This window comes from Limanda limanda, chromosome 8 (genome assembly GCF_963576545.1).
Source record: "Limanda limanda chromosome 8, fLimLim1.1, whole genome shotgun sequence".
In the NCBI taxonomy this organism is placed as follows: Eukaryota; Metazoa; Chordata; class Actinopteri; order Pleuronectiformes; family Pleuronectidae; genus Limanda; species Limanda limanda.
The window spans coordinates 17,142,144-17,159,024 of NC_083643.1; the positions used below are offsets into that span (position 1 = coordinate 17,142,144).

The following is a 16,881-nucleotide window of genomic DNA, read 5'->3' on the forward strand; positions in this document are numbered from 1 at the left end:
TGAACCTCTGTGATGGTGAACCTCCAGCCTCCAGAGAGAGCCTTCTGTGACCTGGACCCACATCAGGGTTTACCGCTGGTCCAGCTCACAGTGATGCCGTCCTTCTTCCTGGTGGTGCTGGTCCTCGGGCTGCCCCTCAACCTGCTCTCCCTCTGGATCTTCTTCCACCGCCTGCGCCGCTGGACCCGCAGCACCGTGCTCCTCTTCAACCTGACCCTGGCCGACACCTCCTGGCTGCTGGCCCTGCCCCTGCTCGTCCACTACCATGTGGACCGGCTGCGCTGGAGGCTGGGGCTGCCGCTGTGCGTGGCCGTGAGGATGCTCTACCACAACTACTTCTACCTCAGCATCTTCTTCGTCACCTGCGTCAGTCTGGACCGCTACCTGGCCATCGTGCACCCGCTGCGCTCTCTGGTGCTGCTGGGCCGGAGGAGGACGTGCGTGCTGTGCGTGGCGGTGTGGGGGGGCACCCTGCTCCTCAGCGTGCCGGTGGCCCGCATGACCCTCATCCAGACGTGCCCCGAGACCAACCGCACCGTGTGCACCATGTACGTCCTGCTGACTGACCCCGGGGAGAGCCTGCCGTACTCCCTGGTCTGCTCCATCCTCTGCTTCCTCCTCCCGCTGCTCCTCATCTGCTACTGCGGCCTGAGGAGCGTGCGGGAGCTGCGGGGGAGGCCCGGCCGAAGCGACCCGCACAGCAGGAGGCGGCGGCGGCTGCGGCGTGTCCTGAGCGCGGCGCTGGTCCTCTTCGCCCTCTTCTACCTGCCCTACCACCTGAGCCGCAACGCCGCCATCGTGATGAGGGCGGTGTACCCGGACGACCCGGCCTCCTGGTGGGCCGCGGACCTGGCCTTCACCCTGGAGATGTGCTTCTGCAGCCTCATCACCTGCATCAACCCGCTGTTCAGCTGCTTCATAGGCCGCCAGTTCAGGGCAGCGTTCCAGGGTTCTCTGAAGGTGGTGTTCTCCCAGTGCCCGGGCATGCAGGAGGCCGGTGTGGGATCCAAGAGGGCCCGGGGGACAGTGAGGAGGAGGCAGGGGGTGTCTGCTGTCACACCCGAGTGCGCACTGCCTCAACCTGAACTATAACATATCCCGAAGAACTATAGAAAACTTTGGATATTTGTTTTCTAATCACTGTGATACTCACATACTGATAGCAGACAGTTTAAGGAAGGCCCCAAGGATAAATGTTATTTGGGTCTGGGACTGGGTTCAGCCATGTTCCCTTTGTTTGAGACCATGTGGCCACAAAAAAGTTTGTTGGTAATGCAATGTGCAAATAGTTTGAAAATTAGGGAGATAAATGACAGCAAGATAACTAAATTAAATATCTTTTGACACAGATCATGATTAATGTCATATTATTAATTTTAAGTTTAAAGAAGAAGGGCTGGAAGGGCTGGAAAATGTGCCCACTGTCATTTTTATTTCATTTTCTTAATTATTTTCTATTTACTGTACCCACATGTCCACATTCTGTTGGTTTTCCCCCCTTTTTTGTCGTGTCTGAGCAGTTCTGTATGTTTTGTGTTAGGGTTAGGGTTAGGGTTAAAAAAATGTAATAAAAATATTATTAAAAAAAAAAAAAAAGACGGATTTTTGCTCCCAGGCAGAGAATGACAAACAAAACCTTTTGTAAATGTGAGGTATAGTGTTATACCTCCTGACTGTATTTACACAATGCATAAGCTTTACATTGATATCCTGAAGCTATCTTTTACTGCTATTGATGAAAACTATATACGATAATTATTGATCATTTTATAGTCCAGCCTTATTTTAAAAAATATATTTTATATACATATTATAGCTATTTATGATACACTCTAATTAAATAAATGTTTATAAATTGTTACTATAGTTCCTAATAGGCCCTAACGTGTGGTGGTGATTGATTTTAGCCCACCCACAGTGAATGTTCATTATAAAGACTCCAGATGCTTGTCGACAGTAATGGCTGATACATTTTGTAATGTCAGCAAATTTATGCACATTATATTCATCATTGCTGACACATGCTAATGTTCTGGTTCAGTTTGTTTATTGAACAGAGAAATAATCCATCATCCATCCATCATGTCCTCAACAAATGGCTAAATGGCTTTTGGATCAATGTGTTAAATGTTAAATATTAAGTAACTGGTTTTTAGTGTCGCAGTACCACAATGGTTTTCAAAATAAAAGCACTAAGCCGATACACATAAAGACACATCATTAATAACATAACATGTAAAGTCAACATTAGCAGTAACTTATTACCATGGTGTTAATATGTCTGAGAACCACATGAAATTAATTTTGAAAAAGTAGACTGCATCAAAAGGTGGAAACTGACTTGGCCCCATAAGTGAAGCCGAAGTCTGAATTGTCACCTGGTGGCCTTCTGCAGAATACATCACAACCTCTGATTATTTATCTGTTCATGGTTAATAGAGTTTTAGTGATTTGTCTTTATTTTTGCATCACTCCTGATTATTGTTTACATTAGGATTTGTAAACCAGTGCATCACACTGCACATGGGAGAACTACTCTTTCAATAGTCGAATGTTTGACCCCCACGTTCAAATAAACCTTATGCAAATAAAGTAGCCTAAATCATAGACGTGTTGTCTCTCCGGTTGAATCAATATCAAATAAATGTGAATTTAGCCCAGACTAAATGCTTCTCTGTGGGTGCTTATGCCCTGAAGCCTCCGCTGAATTGCTGTGAATGTACACATGTTATTCTTTACTCAGTTGTTTTTGTTATTCTTTCTTTGTTAAACAACTCAACCATCACTCAACACTTTACATCATACTGGGGAAGTTTTGGCCTGAAGTGGTGTTCAGGTCCACCCAGCAGGGTGAACTTTGGGACAGGAAAGGAGACGTTTCTAAGTGTCCCCCAAACTGGCCGGTGTCCATGCATGGAGCGTTATTTCATCAAAGTGGGCTGGAACAAATACACGTATTTGCTTGGCTTTGAGACTATGAGGCTTGGCCTTGGATTTATTTACACAACACTGCCTCTGTGTGGCTGACTGCAGACTGTACTCCTCATAGTGGGTCCACATGAGTGAATATCACGAAAATAAATCTTAAAATTGTTTGATTTGTTTAAACATTTGCTGCGATTGTTCAGCAAGACAATACAAAGAGTTACCAATTATTAACTATGGATTAGGAAAAGAGAGAGGAATAGCTCCTATTTGTTTGGACTATTAATATGAAGCAGATGTTGCATGTATGTAAGTCTACAACCACAGTTACAGGAAGATTCAGTACTACCTCAATTACAGTCAGAAAAATGTACAGCACTAGTTCTACCATAACTAAAGTAAAACCCACAACGACAATCTTAACAAAACCAATGACAATGACAGAAAACCCTAACTTCTTAGCAAAGATAGAAAAGCAAACACCAACAATCACAGGACAGCCACCAACACAACCTCTCAACGTAGTTACAAATACAGTTACAGAAGCGTCATCAACAGGACCTCAGGTTCCAACTACAGCTACGACAACCAGGGAAAAATCCACTAAACTTCCACAGCAGAGCCCAGTACTTCAGCATTAGAGAAAAAACCATCAGAGTGTCAATTCAACTCTAAGAGAGTTGAAATTAACTCCGTTTCAGATAACATTTGGTCCCGCTCAAAAAGAGAGTTAAATTGACTCTATGGCCAGTGTCAACTTTTCAGAGTTAATTTTACTCAATTTAGTGTCAAAATTAACAATGAAATGTGTAAAAATATGTAACACTGAGGTTTATTCACACTGTTCAGAGTAATACGATTACACTTTATAGAGCCAATTTTACTCATAATAGAGTTTTAAAATGACACTCTAATGTGTAAAAATATTAAATTTTTATTTCCATACAGTATTATTTTTTATATATATATATATATATATATATAGAAACGTATATATATATATATATGTGTGTGTGTGTGTGTGTGTGTGTGATTTAACCTATCAAATGGAAAAAAACACATTTAGACGAGATGACAGTACAGTGTGCTTTATTGCTCAACACATAAAGCAATATGGAACAACAAAGAGAGCTGTGTCATTCCCTCCATATGACATTTGTATGTCAAAAGGCCTTGGATAATGCAGGCTGTCAGCATGAAAGAACACAAAATTGTTTTTTGTCCTGGTCACCTCATATGCATGGTTATGTTCTTTAAAAGTGACTGTATAGATAGGCAAAGTGAGCAGCAACAATTTGTCATGCATTAGTAGCACCGACTCAATCTGGTAAAAGACAAGCATTTCAGATTCAACTTTGCCACAAATAACCAGATGTGGGCGGTAAACAAAACCATTGTGTTTAGCCCAATTCACTTTCATAACTTGAACACTGGAAGGCACTTGCACTGCCTTGACAATTTCAGAACCTCCTTTTACCATTTCCAAAGACATAATTTTCCCAGGACCAATGTCTAACCGACTAAAAGTTGTGTAAGATCGCCAAAGATATGCCATATGATGCTGGTGTTTTTTGGCCAGCGTTTTGGTGATATTTTTGAATGACTTGAGCTTTTGTGCTTGCCTTCATACCGCATGCACCAACTATGAAGTACAGGTCCTATTTTCTGGATAATGCGAGGATAATGGATAAGAAAATGGTGCTTTGGTAAAAGGTTTTTCTGGGGATACAACATCTTGAACAGTTTGTGGTGTTCCACAATCAAATGTTTTAAATATACACACAGACCTTGAGATAACATGGGAGAAAATACAATGTTCATTATTTGTAGTAATAAAAGAAGAAGGCCCCAATGTTGGTCAGTAGAGGTTACCAAATCTCCAAAGAGGAGTGGTGCATTCCTCAACAAGCACCATGACTGAATTGCATTCAGTCCCAGATCATTAGACTCCCCACCTAAATTCACAGATACAGGCCTATTGTTTCTTTCCATGAATCCATAATCAAAACTTTGTATTCTCAAATTCAGCTCCCCCTGTGTTACATGTTGTTCTTTAAAATACAAAAACAAGAGCTTCAATTCGTACTGGGCCACCACTTCCAAAATGTCATGCATCACATCAACTGAGAAGTTCTCAGTTATGTGAAAATATGACAATGAATTCAATGAACATGACCTTTTCACACCAAAAATATACGGAAGAGATGGATTATCAGCCATTTCTTGACAGTGAGCAGTGTAGGTGTCTTTTGTGCGCAACACTATTTTTGAAGTTCTCTTTTTCAGTTAAACAAAATCTGCAACAGTACTTTGCACTGAAGGACTCGACCAGACCAAACAAGCTATGTACGCCTAAATTATCACCAGTAACCTGTACCACACTGCCAGGAACACGACCACCATATAGTGGAATCTCAATACCATCATTCTCTAAAACTTTAATATCTCGAACAACAGGAGCAAGAATTTCACTAAAACCGTACCGTTTAAGATCTTGTGCATGAAATAAGGCACACAGGTGTATGTTGGCCAAAAGAGAATTCCATTTTGGAGAGAAGTGCCTTAAGGTAAAATATATTGCACCCAATTTATGAATGGAACCGAGAGGATTTGCAACCTCGAAGTCATCATACAACATTTGGATCTGCACAGTGAGCTTTTCAGTTGAAAACAGAGGGTGAGTCTTAAAAAAAGATCCATCATGAATATCTCTGAATCTTGAGTCATCAGTGTCTGAGCTTTTCAACATTTCTGCAACATACTGACTTTTAAATATTGACTCCAATGTAGATAAAATGGGAACATACATGAATTTATCTTGAACGACTGTCTGATCATATGTTCCAGTCTTTTTATTTCTCCTTGTGTCAAATCTTGAGCCAATTACACATTCAATGGGTTCCACTGTTTCCCACTTCCCCTGAAAATTTTTTTGATCGTTTGTATTCTGAATTAAGAACTGTGAAAGGATTCTCTAACTCCTCAAAACATGCTTCAACTTTCTTGCACATTTCAGTTTCTCTTTCATCACCAAATACATGCTTAATGACACTTTATTTGGCATGCTGCTGGATATCTTGAACAATCTCTTCCATGGACGTCACAACAGAGTTCACTACAGTTTGGCTTACACCTGCTGCTTTTAAATCAGAAATTACTGCTGCACAACTATTTACAAGGTGGGCTGAAGTTAAGGTGGACTGTCCCTCCAAATGTTCAGACGACACATCAACATCAGTGGCATTACACTCAACACTTTGGTGTGGTGAAAAATCACTTTCTTCGACAGAATCAAATGAACCACTTACATGGCACTTGTTCAGATGCTTTCTAAAGCCTGAAAAGCTACCAAAAGAACGTAAACATCCAACTTGGCCACATTTAAGATGAAGAGTCCGGCCAGTACAGAGACCATGAATTACCTTCAGGTGCTTTATAAGGCTGTTTGGCCTCCCATGGTCACTTTTGCAAAGAAAACACTTCATTATTTGACACTAACGCACCATTCTTGCCCGCAGCTCTGCAACTCTGGGAGTTTCCTTTGTTTCCCCAACATCAATGTTGTAAATGGTTGTTTGGAGAAAAGTGAAAAAGTTGGCCAAGGAAGAGGTGTAAGAGGTACCAAAGACGTAATGGGCCTTAAAGAGTTCGTCTAGGGCTCCCACTGAACCTGTTGCCTTACATGGAAGCGCATACTTGTCAATCACAATAAAGAAGGTTTGAATGCTGCTTCTTGCAGGCCCCTGAACGAGGAGGTAGGGCTGGCTGCTTTGGCTGATGTTATCCAGGTGCTGCTGTACACTGGTTCCAGCCTACAACCAAACAAACATTCAACAGCAATACTTAGTGACCAACCACTCACAACAGATCACTGTGCATGAAACTGAGGTGATGAAAACTATATTTTTAACAACTGTTCAGCATACTTTTATGAATCTGATGAGGTGTTCCACAGCCTGACATGCCGACACCTTCCCCGGCCTCTTCCTTCCCTGTGCAGATGGTGGTAGGAGATGGAGGAGCAGCAAGATAACAGACATGTCACTGTCCCAGCCTACAGACCAACAGACATTAGCATTAAGATAAGACAAGATAAGATTTACTTGTCAGATACATCTTTATACAATGCAGTGAAATGTCTTATTGTGCCTATTTCCAGAAATAATCAAACAAAAAGACACAGTGTAATATATAAGGATGTAAGATATGTAAAATATGAAATATTTACGCCACATGTACATTTAATTGGCATAATTACAAAAAAATAGCAATTAAAAACAGTCCCAGTCACAATCCCCTGAATCCACAACAGTCACAGAAAAGTCGAGCTCGGTCACACAACCACAAAAGGCAAGATCATATTTTTTTTTTAGTTGCAATTCATTTCACAACTGTATGACTGAGGTGCTGGCTGACATTAACAGACCCACTGTTTTCTCTTCCTCTGGTGAGTTTCTGTTCTTAATATTGAATTTAATTACTTTACCATTAGTTGCATAACTAATGAGAGTTTTTTTCTTCAGCTAAACGCTCCCAAATAGAAAGTCACAGTAGACACTGTTTGGTTTTGTGTTGTAACAGAACACACAGTCTGTACTTTACATGCAAACAACGGGCCATGCCCTGACACAACGCAAACACTGACGCCTTTTCTGGCTGAGACTTATCACGCTACTAAGCAGCTGGCTCCTATTTACGCATCTACTTTTTAAAAAAATTATAATGAAAACTAGAATGGGAATCAGCAGAGAGCATGTTTTTTGCCAAGGCCCAACAGTTCCCTTGAGAAACCACATTTAGATCCAGATTTATATTTGGATCTGCAACAAATTCCAAACACTCATAGATATCAGTCTCCTAAAGATGTCTATTTGTTTTTCATTAATATCCACTTATTATTTTTTGAAAAATACATGTTTAAAAACACCTCATCTCAAAATATTAATGTGGATCAACACCACAATGAATTGGCTTCCACCTCGAAGTCGGTTGAGTATTTTTTGCGAAATGCAGACAATGAAAAACCTACATTTTAATAGATTTTTGGATTTAAGGTTTTAATTTCCCGTTAAATCGTCCTGGTCCCTCTTTCCTGATCACACATGTTCCTCTACAGGAGACTGGGCTGGCCCTGTGGTCATAGAATCAAATCAGAATATAATCTTTTATTCTTGACAGCTGATATTTGCTCTAGAGGAACATGTGAGAAAATTTCCTATAACCTAAGTCCTCATTTTAAATGTAACTGTCGAGTATAATTCAGCCCACACTGTTGTAAATGCAAGATATGCTGCATACACTTTCAATAGAATATATCAGACAAATAGATAAATGCATTTATTGATTTCTGGTATTGAAGTCAGCAGAGTTCTTCTGACACAATGCCTGGTTTAAAATGTCAATTTTGTCAGTTTTTATTGGAAATATGTTGGATGATAAACAGTGTAATATCAGCACGCATTTCAGAATCTTAAACACTTCAACATCTATCCAGAACTGTCTTAAGGTCATTTGGCGAGAGCAGCTTCCTTCCTGTACCAGCGCTGACATATGCTGCTGGACCACATATGACTGATCACCTTCCTCATCATGCAGCTGTCCTCCTCAGGGAGCGGTCCACCACTTTGTTTGCACTTGGAGGAGCTGCCACAGAAATCGAGACCGTGCAAAAATACATTCCAATGTGTATCCAGGATATAACCACAGATAAGACCAATGAGTAAATAGCTTTAGTAAAAGATGACGGGAGGAATCATGGAAGGTAAAAGATCAACTCACCAGCTGGAGCAATTACGGACTTCCTAAGCTGTAAAACGACTTTTAAGTTTTAAGTTTTCTCCTCTGCATCTAGAACAGTTTTCACATGTTACATTGGGGTAAAACACTTGGTTCCTATGGGCCCAACACAAACCAGTTACCATGACTTTGTCTGGTCTCTTGCACGGCATGTTGAAGTGAGACTGTAGGTATAAAGGACGCCTGCAATCTATGTAGGTCTCGAATACAGCGTCCTACCACATCCAAAAGCCATTTAGGTAATATTACAGCAAAATACATATTTACTAAACACAAAAATAATATGCTCAATTTCATTCTCTAACATGTTGTTAACTGACTACAGTTTTAGGCCTTTATGTTGTTCTCGCTCTGTATATTACTGTGTATATTCTGGACCTATCTTTGTCTCCCTTCATTTCAATATATAAATATATATATATATATATATATATATATGTTCAGATGTTAACTGAACCATCAACATCCATACAAATCCAATTTCACCATGCCTTAGAAATAACACATTATATAAAATTATATATGAAAAAACCCATCTGCTTAAATAATTTAAATATAACCAAGAATACAGATGGAGGGTTTTGTGTATGTAAGTGTTATTCTCTCGATTAATTTATGTATTCATTCATTAAAAATATCTCTTTGTTGTAGTTTCATTTATTTTGATATTGTTTTGCAGTGATGTTGTTTTCTGCATTCATTAAGCAGAAACTTCTTTGTGTCACTTCATCATATCAACTACAGCTGCCCTCGCTATTACACTGAGTTTCTCAGAGATTTCACCCGAATATATTATTACAGAACAAATAAAAAACAGGATCACACTGTCAACATTGTTTAATTGGTACTCATCTCTATCAAACTGTTACGTATTTGAATTGCACACACATTTGTTCAATCGAGAGATAAGGAAAAAGTAATGATTATATGGGACTTGTGAAAGGCGTTGGACGTCCATTCAGCACATGTTTGTCATGTATTGGTAATAAAACTTTAGCTACACTAAGAAAGAGGGTGGGAGTAAAGAATTCAGCAATCTGACTATAAAAGGCTGCCGAGTGTCCCTTGACTGTTACCTGCTCAGGAAACAAAAAGCCCACATTGGCATCATGAGGTGGAGATGTGTTGGGTTGTGTTTCCTTGCGCTGGCTCTTGTTACTGTTGATGATGTACAGGGCAGACTGGGTAAGACTTTTTACAGGACTGTGTGAATGGATTATTAAACTTGAATAATCTCATCTAGAAGGTTTAATAATTCAAACTATTTTGTGCACTTTTGTATTTTTCCTCAGTTCGCAACCATGTCAGCAGCATCTGCAGCACGTGGGGCCGCGAGCACTTCAAGACGTTCGACGGGGACGTGTATCAGTTTCCTGCCATGTGTGAATACAATCTGGTCTCTGACTGCCACGAGTCCTACCAGGAGTTCTCAGTGCACATGAGGAGGAGGGAGAATGATGGAGACCCCACCGTCAGCGACGTGGTGGTCACCCTCAGCGACCTGTCATTCCACCTCAGCAAGACGATGGTCACTGTGAACAACGAGCCGTGAGTAAAGAATCCGTGAAGCATCTGAAAGAAGCTGCTTCCTTTTTCTGATGTTTGTACATGACAATAAAAAAACAAACACACTCTCTCTTATCCCAGTATCAAGCTGCCGTACCACAACGCAGGGGTCCAAGTGGAAAAAAATGCTGTTTACCTCAAACTCCATTCCAAAGTGGGCATCACGGTCATGTGGAACACTGACGATGCAATCATGGTAAAAACTTAACCTTCTGCTCAAAATACATTGTTGTATCTTCAGAGCTTTGATGGTTTGAAGTACACCCACACAGCTCAACTTGAGATCTGCTCTATAATTCAATTATGCCAGATATCGAGGAGTGCATTTTAACAATCAGACTAATTTATCGAATTCAAGGGAGCCTATTATGTAGATTGGAACATATTTTTCTTTTAATAACATAACCAGCCGACCTCCTAGGGTTACAGTTATAAGAGAATAAATCAGGTTAAAAGTGAGGCTGTCCTTCAGTTTTCTTCTTCTTTCTTCTTCTCATTCACACTCAGATCGTATTAACTCACATAATTCAGGTCACTTGATGAGGTCATTATAATCTGCATGTGTTTTGTTTGTGCTTCAGTATTCTAATAGAGTATCAAAGTTGTTAAAATGGTGTAAAGTACTGCAACTCTTTTACCTTTGAATAACAGAAATGATTATAGTGAGGATGAGGCTGCTTTCTTTCCCTCACCTCACACTGAACCCTGTTTGTTTCACCTTATGTAACTTTGGTGAGCGGGTACAAGAAATGCCGAACTGCAACATCAGTTAAATACCAGTGTTTATCAATGATTTTCAGTGAGGAAACCTTTTAAATATCAATAATGAATCACCATGTGCGCTGCTGCTGCTCAGTGTAAAGTGTTGCTTTAAAAGCTTGTTATAATGTCTTGCTGTGTTGCTCCGGTGTAGGTGGAGCTGGATCAGGACTACGCTAATCGAACTTGTGGACTTTGTGGAGACTTCAATGGTGTTGCAGTCTACGATGAGTTCATTCACAATGGTATACATGCTGTTCACTTGATGTATTTATTCAGTTCATCAGTCGTACGCTGAACCTTTTTGTATGTGACAAAATATAATTGAATTATATGCAGGTCGCCAAATCAGCCCAATTGAGTTTGGCAACAAACACAAAGTCCATAATCCAAACGTAGATTGTGAGGACCCGTATGAAGAGGATTATGATTCACTGGACGCTGTGAATGTGGACGAGTCATGCGCAACATTTGTGAGTTTTTATCCACAGCCTTTTAGCAGCAGCGATATTGATATGTAGCATTTTCAACAGAGCATCTCTGTTCCTATCATCTCTTCCCTTTCAGCAAACCACCTGTAACCAGATGTTGCATTCAGAGTCCTGGAGCTCCTGCGTCCAACTGATCGACCCTGAACCTTACATCCAGGCCTGCGTGCAGGACATGTGCGGCTGTGCCAACCTAACAAACGACTTCTGTGTCTGCAGCACAATGTCTGAGTTCTCTCGACAGTGTTCCCATGCAGGAGGGCAGCCTCCCAGCTGGAGGACCCCTCAGTTCTGTGGTAATGTTTGTTGTCTCTTCTGTTTTTATATGTTTTTTGCTGTTTGGTGTGGAGAGAGTATCAAAGTTCTGAAATCAGCTCAGGGAAAAGCAGATCATTTAAATTGCTCTTTGAAAGAACGTATTGTGTAACTCTCTGAAAATGATTAGAGGGGTAATCTGTATTGTCCCCGAGGGGCAATTTGGTTTGCAAACAGTAGTCACACAACCAACACACAACCAGTCCATTTCTTAGAAGTTGTACACAGTTTTCCGCTTCCTCCCGTTATACAGACATAAGGTAAAATATAATATAAAAAATATAAATCAGCTTCAGTGGTGATCGAGGTGTGAAGCTGTGGCATCGAGGTCCTATTGGTGCACACCCTCGAACAATAGGGAGTCAGTGTCAACCGTCAATCATGACGTTTCACCCCATTGACAACTTATCTGAAAACTCTGGTACCTGAAAAAACATCAGTTTGATACAATCAACCTAAATGACAGAAACCATTTTTGAGGAATTTTATTTTTATGTGTCGGGACTTACATAGGGGAGCCAGGGTTTATGACTTATACTGCAGCCAGCCACAAGGGGGCAATGCAGATTATTTGGCATTACTTTTTGTCTCTGATATACACCTATGTAACATGTGATTGATTTAAATAAAACTTTCAATCAGTCAAATATTACATACAAATCAACTTTTGATAAACACAAATGCATCCAAGCGAGCCACATCCTTCCTCTGTTGATTTGAATTGTACCACATCCTCACAGCTCAACAGTGCCCCTTCAACATGGTGTATGAGGAGAGCGGTTCACCTTGTTTGGACACTTGCTCACATCAGGACACGAGTTCACTGTGTGAGGACCACAAAATGGACGGTTGCTTCTGTCCTCCTGGTCAGTGCTCTTCACATGTTTCCTGCAACACATTTTGAACAGTTCCACAGTTTTGCTTACTTATCATTTGATACAACCGTCTGCTTCAGGAACTGTGTTTGATGATATTTCCATGAGAGGGTGCATCGTGCAATCTGCATGTCAATGCAAACACGACAAGGTCTTTAACTCCGGTGAGGTTTACCGACAGGACCGATCAGAGTGGTATGTTACCTATCTCATAGTGTAAACAAAAATAATTATTTTGGGTGTGTGTTTCCTTGGTTTTGAATCACTTGTGTTACTTCAGTACATGTTTGGAGGGTAGATGGGTCTGTAAGAGCCTCCAAACACCTGCTACATGTGCAGTCGAGGAGGGCTCACATGTCTCCACCTTTGATGGGAAAACCTTCACCTTCCATGGAGATTGCTATTACATCTTAGCCAAGGTGGACAGCAAGGTGACCGAACTACTGCTTTGTACAATTAAATGGCAGAAATAATCAAATACTCTGATGTTAAATAATATCTTATTATAATAATGTGTTGTTCTGCTTTACGTTTTAGGACGACACAAGTCCAAAGTTCACCATCCTGATCCAGCTGGCGCCCTGTGCAAACCAAGAGTTTGATACTTGTCTGAAAACCCTGAAAATCCTGCTGAACAATGACAGAAACAATGTGAGTTAAACTCTGTTGGCTCAGAAGACTGTAGTCATTCATTGGTTCACACTGATATCTGCAACTCTGCAACACTGATTTAATCTGTTCTTATCCAGGTATTAACGTTCACTTCAGATGGAAAAGTGAAGCAGAATACACAGACCATCAGCTTGCCATACCAGGCTCTAGGTGGGTCAGACCATAATTAACTCTGCATACAAAATGTCATTGTCTTCTTTTTTATTTGTGACGCGCTTTAACAGATGAATCATTTTCTATTCCTTTATTCACAGGTGACATCAACATCTTCCAGGCTTCCTCCTTTCACATTTTGCTCCAGACCAGTTTTGGGTTGCAGATTCAGATCCAGCATGTGCCCATCATGCAAGTCTATGTCAGTCTGGATCCGAGATACAGAGCAAATACAAGAGGTGAGTTTTAACATTCGTCTTAACATGGAGCAAACTGACAGATTTAACTGAAAAAATGCCCAAAGCTGAAATAAAATCAGTCTGTGACAGCTCTGTCTTACACGTGTAATTGTAAAAGACACTTTTAGGAGCCTAAATGTGGTTTATTTGTAGTGTACAATAATAAAATATATTATTTCTCATAATAATATGATAATGATATGTCACATTTCAAATGCTTATTAGATAGTTAGTGTTTGACGTCTAGGCTACGACTTCAGCACTGCCAAGATATGATTATATACATATAATGGTATTAATGAGTAAATCTCTATATTCTGTTTATAGTGATTGTTGTTGCAGTTTAAATAGATCCTCAAACTGGGTGAGTGTGTATTATAGATGATTGTGGAGAGACAGGTATATCACCCCATTGGAGAGGGGCTTGAGTCAGCTCACTAGCATTGCTCCATAAATGGTTCTGAAGATTCTGATTTGGCTAAAATATCTTGTGTCTTCAGGTTTATGCGGCAACTACAACATGGTCCTGTCTGACGATATGAAGACACCTCAGGGGATCGTGGAAGGAACAGCCATCACTTTCAGTAACTCCTGGAAGGCCAACCTCATGTGTCGAGACAGAGATGAAAGACTGGACGACCCCTGCTCCCTCAGTGTAGAGAATGGTAAACAGTAGAGAGTTGGTCACATGTATGTTTTTTAGATGGATTTCCAGCTTCAGACAAATGTTTTTTAGCCTTAGTGTAATTTATAGTCAAGGCAGCAATAGAATTCAACACAGTTGTAGAAGTTAAAAGTTAAAAAGTTGCTGTTTCTTTATTCTCAGAGCTGTACGCCAAACACTGGTGCGCCTTGCTGCTGAAACCAAACAGCACCTTTGCAAAGTGTCGCTCGGCGGTGGATCCTGAGATGTACTACAAGGTACAGGAATAATCTAACTATTATTTCAATTATATTAGATTACACTTTGATGTGACTGTAGTTCCTCTAAAAACTGTTTTTCCCTTCCGCAGCGATGCACCTATGCGAGCTGTAACTGTGAGAAGAGTGAGGCCTGCTTGTGCGCGGTATTCTCCTCTTATGCGCGGGCTTGTGCAGCGAAGGGAGTGTTCTTAGAAAACTGGAGAGAGAGCGTGTGCGGTAAGGATTTCTTTCGTTCTGCTGAGGTGATGCATTTTGCAATTAACAGTATCCCTTTCCCAGTAAACATCCTCACATTGTGCCCAAAACAGACAAATACTCAAGTAGCTGCCCGGCATCTCAGACCTTCTCTAACAAACATCAGAGATGCCAGTTGACCTGCAGATCGCTGGGCTCAAATCAGCAGAGCTGCTCCTCCGACTTCCTGCCTGTGGACGGCTGCTCCTGCGCTGAGGGTCTCTACCTGAATGAAAAAGGCGCCTGCGTACCTATGGCAAAGTGTCCATGCTACTACAACGAAGCATACATCAAGCCAGGGAAGTCCATGAGCATCAAGGACGAACACTGGTGATATAATTATTTCCATTTCGTTGCCATTTGCCTTTATTATCCAAGGTTTTACATACTTGTATAAGATGTATCCAAGGTGAATAGTTTTGACATACCCATGTGTTCCATCTCTTGTCTGTGGTGTCTTTTCTAGTGTTTGCACCAATGGGATGCTTCACTGTCATTCTTGGAGAGCCCGCTTATCAAGTATGTCTTTTTTTGTTTTATGTATTTTCTTTTTTCCCTGGACATCCTCAACCCACATTTGTGTAAGTCGAGACTCAACCACTTTCTCCCTCTGTCACAGAATGCCCTGCTCCAAAAGAGTTTTTCAACTGCTCCTCTCCGGGCAAAGGAGAGCTTGGAGTCCAGTGTGCTCGAACCTGTTTGAATCTGGACAACAACGATTGTGTGAGTTGTTTTTGCTGCTGTATTGAATCTGACCAAACACATTACTAGTGTCTATGGTTGTTTCCTGACAGTTATGGTGTTTCTTCCTTCCCAGGACTTCACAGAGTGTGAATCAGGTTGCCAGTGTCCCAATGGCCTTGTTGAGGATGGCAAAGGTTCCTGTGTGAAAGAGAATGAATGTCCATGTCAGCATGACGGGCATCTGTACGACCAAGGGGCAAAAATTCCTAACAAGTGTAACTACTGGTATGACCTTGTTTTTATTAGATGTAACAACACATTTGATGTTATTTGTCTGTTTATTTCACTTGATTGCACTTGATTGCACATTTAAACATTTCTTATTCATCTAGTACCTGCAAGAGTGGAAAGTGGGAATGCACAGACAAAAAATGTCCAGGAACTTGTATCATCTACGGGAGTGGTCACTACTCTACATTTGATGAGCAAGCATATGCCTTTCAAGGAGATTGTGCCTACATTGCTGTCAAGGTAAATAAAGAATGTAAACATCATCCAAGTTACATAATGTGACGGAAATCCCTTATTCACTCGTTCACTTCTCCCTTTGCAGTGGGAACTCGGTACTCTAGTAACACTAATAATAATAATAATAATCATTTATAGAGCACTTTACAAAACAAAATACAAAGTGATACAAAACAGAAAATAATTGGTTGACATAGAAAAGCAGAGAGTACATAAATAATAATGATAGAGATAAAAGAACAATAGCAATCTGGCATTATAATTAAATGCAGGAATATGCTTTGCCGAAAAAAGTAAAATTTTTAGCCAGGAGTTAAAAGAAGACACCGTCTCAGAAAACCTTAGGCGATTCATTGGGACCATGATGGTAAATCTTTTCTCTGTAGTCAGCCATAACTTTTTTGCAGAAGGTGCTGTTAAAACCTTACACATTTCATTATTCATTCCATTGTGAGTTTCGACATCATACTGGAGATATCCAAATAGTAAATTATGTGAACTATAGATATAAATAGCAGGTGATTTTGGATTCTGTAATGTCAGCCCTTGTCCCAGAAATTCATCGATATGGCTTTTATACAATTGCATGTCATTGATAAACTTCAGCATCAGTTTTAAAAGTCAATATATAATGCTTATTGTAGACAAGTATAAAGGTCTAGTGACAGTGGGATTTGTTCAGTGGTGTCTCTAATTGAAGCAAAACATGTGCAATGAATCTCT

The 16,881-nt window shown here is 40.5% G+C and overlaps 2 protein-coding genes across 2 annotated transcripts in view; both read left to right on the plus strand.

The window, feature by feature from the left end:
- Positions 1-12: 12 nt before the first annotated feature.
- Positions 13-1,092, plus strand: LOC133009695 (P2Y purinoceptor 4-like). Its single transcript, XM_061077232.1, has one exon. It carries the CDS (start codon positions 13-15, stop codon positions 1,090-1,092), a length of 1,080 nt encoding a protein of 359 aa, XP_060933215.1.
- Positions 1,093-9,830: 8,738 nt separating this feature from the next.
- Positions 9,831-16,881, plus strand: part of LOC133009696 (mucin-2-like) — an 18,827-nt gene continuing 11,776 nt past the window's right edge. Inside the window, 20 exon segments of the mRNA XM_061077233.1 lie at positions 9,831-9,906; positions 10,014-10,269; positions 10,369-10,483; positions 11,201-11,291; positions 11,386-11,519; positions 11,614-11,830; positions 12,590-12,715; positions 12,805-12,919; positions 13,005-13,155; positions 13,262-13,375; positions 13,474-13,546; positions 13,651-13,788; positions 14,289-14,453; positions 14,615-14,709; positions 14,802-14,928; positions 15,021-15,276; positions 15,413-15,465; positions 15,566-15,669; positions 15,764-15,915; positions 16,023-16,161. Of these exon segments, the coding sequence (XP_060933216.1) occupies positions 9,831-9,906; positions 10,014-10,269; positions 10,369-10,483; positions 11,201-11,291; positions 11,386-11,519; positions 11,614-11,830; positions 12,590-12,715; positions 12,805-12,919; positions 13,005-13,155; positions 13,262-13,375; positions 13,474-13,546; positions 13,651-13,788; positions 14,289-14,453; positions 14,615-14,709; positions 14,802-14,928; positions 15,021-15,276; positions 15,413-15,465; positions 15,566-15,669; positions 15,764-15,915; positions 16,023-16,161 (2,697 nt within the window).

Excerpts from the sequence above, each read along its gene's own strand:
- LOC133009695 (XM_061077232.1), top strand. The coding sequence starts at position 13 with ATGGTGAACCTCCAGCCTCCAGAGAGAGCCTTCTGTGACCTGGACCCA.